Below are 3,890 nucleotides of genomic sequence, written 5' to 3' on the forward strand. Positions count from 1 at the left end.
CCGCGCGGGTGTTTATGTCGGGTCGCGGTGTCTTGCAGCAGCATGGCGGACTACCTGATCAGCGGCGGCACCGGATACGTGCCCGAGGATGGGCTCACTGCGCAGCAGCTCTTCGCCAACGCCGACGGCCTCACCTACAAGTAAGCGCGGGGGGCCTCGGCCCCACCTGGGTGCGCGCACCAAGGCTACACGGTCGCGGGACTGCGGTCCGGCATGTGCACCGCTCTCCCCTCGGTGACACCCGCGTTCTCCGGCCTGATTCGAGCGACTCGAGCGGGAGGAGGGGTGGAGAGGGCTGGGCAAGGGAAAGAAGGCGGCCCGTGCCGAGAGCAGACGGACGTGGCACAGCGACAACGCGGCCCTTGGTGCCATGCCCCGTTTCTGGCTAGATCCGGGTCCCGCCTGCCCCCTTCCCCCTCTTGTGGGCATCTTGGCCACATGAAGGGGCCTTGGACATGTGGGAATACGAGATGTGGGAGTTACGGAGACTTGTCCCAGACCTTGATCCAGGACACCCTCTCACTCCCAGCGTCACTAGGAGGGCAGAGGGGCCCTGGAGCCCAGCTAAGACAGCTGCTTGGGTGTTGCCCCAGGAGAGGCCCAGCTGGGCAGTTGGGGTGGCTCCTTTTTCCACCATCTAGTCCTCTTTCCACTCGTGCCTCGGCCTGCCCCCAGGTTAGCGCTTATGCCCCCCTGGGCTTTGTATTCTGTGACTGCTGCCTGCCAGCCCACCTGACGTGGGATTTTGTAGATCAGGACCTATCTATTTACCTCTGGCTTAGTATGCTTTTCCATGGGCCCTGGGCCAGTTGTCCTGCCGGCTGCAGGCCTGGCATTAGCTCTCCTTCTGGCTGCAGGATTGTGTCCATGCCAGGAAGGAACATCAGAACCTGGGACTGGAGCAGAGTGGAGATGCTGGCCAGCCAAGAGCACCCCCTGCCTGTCTCCTGCTGGTCCCTGCCCTTGCCTGTAAGCACTCCTGCTGGGCAGGCAGTTTCCCTAGACACCATGATACCCAGTCATTGCCAAGGAGTGTCGCCCAACTCCTGCCTTCCCGGTAGCTCAGATGAGGGCCAGGTGAGGGGTGTGTGTATGTAATACCTAGAAAATGCCAAGAGGCCCAGATTCCAGTTTTTTTCCTCCGGCCTCTACGTGAGCCACAGAGGCCTCTTCTCTGTACAGAAGGGCTGCCATCAGGCAGGGGCAGTTAAGGTTATTTCTTTAGCCATCTTTGATGGAGAGCTGGTGGAGAGAGTATCTCTTTGATGTATTTTTCACCGGAGTCTGCCAAGGAAACTTCCTAGGGAAATTTTTAGGAGTTACTCTTGGCCTTGGGGCAGGTTAAAGACCCCACCCCTCCCATCCACCCTGTAGCTTTTCCTTCCCGCCCTGGGGGCCTGCTGCTTTGCTTACTCTGGTTGGGAGGTTGGGAGTGTTCCTGAAGTGGGCGGCATTTGCTTTTGGGTGTGTCTGTCAGGGTTCTGTGATTTCTGGAGGGTTAAGCCTGTAGGGGCCCCTGGACTGTGGCCCTGTATGTACCTCGCCATACCTGTGCAGGCCTGCACACCCCTTCTGGGGTTTGCTCTGACCCTGGCCCACCCTAGTGCTGGCAGCTGCCGTGCTTTGACTGGGGCCCTAGGATCCTGGTCCTAACCATGAGGCCCCTTCTTCCCCTTTCCTATCCCAGGCCATGTCTGTTGGTTGTCCCATCCCAACCGATCCAACACTTAATGGATACCTGCTCTATCCAAACGTGCCTTGTCCATGCTCAGCCCTCTAGGGTCCCTCCGAGCTATTCTGAACCCTGTGTGACTGAGCGGCTCTAACACTTGGCTGTGTGCAGCTTGTCCTGTGCTATGTGATGTTCATGTCATGCTGCACTTTTAAATTGTTCTCAGGTTCATTCCATGTTGACTGATTGTGTCCCCCTATAAAAACTGAAAGGGTTTCAAGGGCAGGTACCATATCTGCCGTGTGTGGCATTATAGGAACTTATGTTCCTTGACGAACTCTGAGCCCTCAAGGCAATGGACATTTTGGGCCAACTGGCCTGGTGGTGCCTCAGGTCTACAGACCTTCGACTGCCTTTGGCCCTTGATCTGTGGGCTGGAGTCAGTAAGATGCCAGTGCGGGCAGGAGGGTGGTTCAGCCCTGAAGGGGCAGCAGGGATCAGAGGGCTGGTCTCTACCCGTCTCCCCACCTCCATGCTGCCGCCCCTGGCCTGGCAAGCCCTGCCCCTTTCAGATGCTCCTCCTCACCTGGTAACACTCACTTCTCTCTCTTCACAGCGACTTCCTGATTCTCCCAGGATTCATAGACTTCATAGCTGATGAGGTGGTAAGAACCTCTTGCGCTGACCGGGGGAAGAGGAGCTGTGTATGTGGTGGAAGAGGCTGACTTCTGGCTCAAGGGCAGGGTGTAGGGGAGACTTCTCTTGGGAATGTGGTGGATGTAGCCTTTATTGCTGCCAGAGAAGCTGGCACAGTGCAATAGGTTATGCCTAATGGGGCAGAGGCAGCTGTGGAGATTCAAGGGTATCTTGAGTGGTGGGCCTGGCCCAAGGCCAGAGGGCTGTCACTGACAGAGCCTGCAGTGAAGTTCAAAAGGCCCTGGGAGGGTGTGTGTGTGTGTGTGTGTGTGGCTGCTTTATTACCGTAAACCGGAAGGATTGGGTTTTGTCTGAAATGCTGAGCAAAGACATAATAGAAGCCAGTAAAATTATAGAGACTTTGAATGAGGTGGACAGACTTGTTCAGGGATTCAAACATATAAGAACTGGCAAGAGGGTTTGGAGAATTTAGATTTTGGACAAATGCAAGGAAACACAGTTCCTTGCTTACCGGAGGGGCTCAGCAGTGAGCCAAGTGAATGAACAGTGTCCTTTACATAATTAACACATGATGAACTCACAGAAGCCAAGGGGTAGTGCTAATGGGTGTTAAGTCATCTCCTAGGAAAGTTAGATTATGCTATGATGAATTCATACTCATTAAAAAAATAGTTTCTCTTCTGTTGCTGTTACCGTTGATATTTATTCAGTTCTGATTCTCATGAAAAGCCAGATGGCCTGAGTGTGCCTGGATCACTTATACATTGAGGAAGCTTATGTCCAGCCTGTGTAGCCAGTGCTGACCCCAGCAGATTTTAAGGGGGTAATTTGGATATTTCTATTCTAGATATTTCCCTTATGACGGGAACGAGAAAGCCTTCTTGGTTCAGCTGTTCAGTTTAACAAAGTTCATCAAGCAGCCTGGCTTGTGCCAGCCTCTGGGCAGGGTGCTAGGAAGAGAGGGATAGGCAAGACCCCTCCAGGCCATCAAAGGTCCCCCTGTCCTGCGACCTCTGTGGTATAATAGGAGAGGAGAAGGGGGAGTTTTCTGGACTGTGGGGCTAGGGTTCTGAACCTGGGTCTGTAGATGGATGTCAGAGGCCTATGAGTCTCCAGAAATTATAAACCAAAGTCTGTCTTGAGCGTTTTGGGGGTTAAGGTCCACAGCTGTTGTCCTGACTCTCAGAGGAGTCTGGCTCTGTCCTTATTTACCGTTCAGACAGATGCCTCCCAAATGTATCCTTGCAGTCCTGGCCTCTCCCTTGAGCTGCAGACCCTTAGTCACCTACTTTCCTGGATGTCATATGACTCCTTCTCATGCCTTCCCACTTTCAGTCACCCACATCTCCCTCTCGGACCTGTCAGCAGCCTCCTTGGCAGTCACCCTATGACAGGCCTTGTTACCTAGAATCCATTCTCCACATCAGAGCCTGAGTGACCTCTTTAAAACATAAACCAGGTTGTATTTGTCCTCTTCCTGAGACCCTCCAGTGGTTTCTCATCTCAGAATTCAATCTGAGCTCCTCCCCCTGGCTTTCGAGGCTATATGTCCTTGCCCCCA

The 3,890-nt window shown here is 54.1% G+C and overlaps 1 protein-coding gene across 3 annotated transcripts in view; it reads left to right on the forward strand.

The window, feature by feature from the left end:
* Window positions 1-3,890, forward strand: part of IMPDH1 (inosine monophosphate dehydrogenase 1) — a 16,380-nt gene that overhangs the window by 4,391 nt on the left and 8,099 nt on the right. For 2 of the 3 annotated variants that reach the window (XM_015588401.1, XM_015588403.1), the window contains exons 2-3: window positions 39-140; window positions 2,289-2,337. In XM_015588401.1, the coding sequence (XP_015443887.1) occupies window positions 39-140; window positions 2,289-2,337 (151 nt within the window). The remainder of the gene's footprint in view (window positions 1-38; window positions 141-2,288; window positions 2,338-3,890) is intronic. The other variant, XM_006910543.2, reaches the window with a different exon arrangement.

Source organism: Pteropus alecto, unplaced genomic scaffold (assembly GCF_000325575.1).
Source record: "Pteropus alecto unplaced genomic scaffold, ASM32557v1 scaffold22, whole genome shotgun sequence".
Classification (NCBI taxonomy): Eukaryota; Metazoa; Chordata; class Mammalia; order Chiroptera; family Pteropodidae; genus Pteropus; species Pteropus alecto.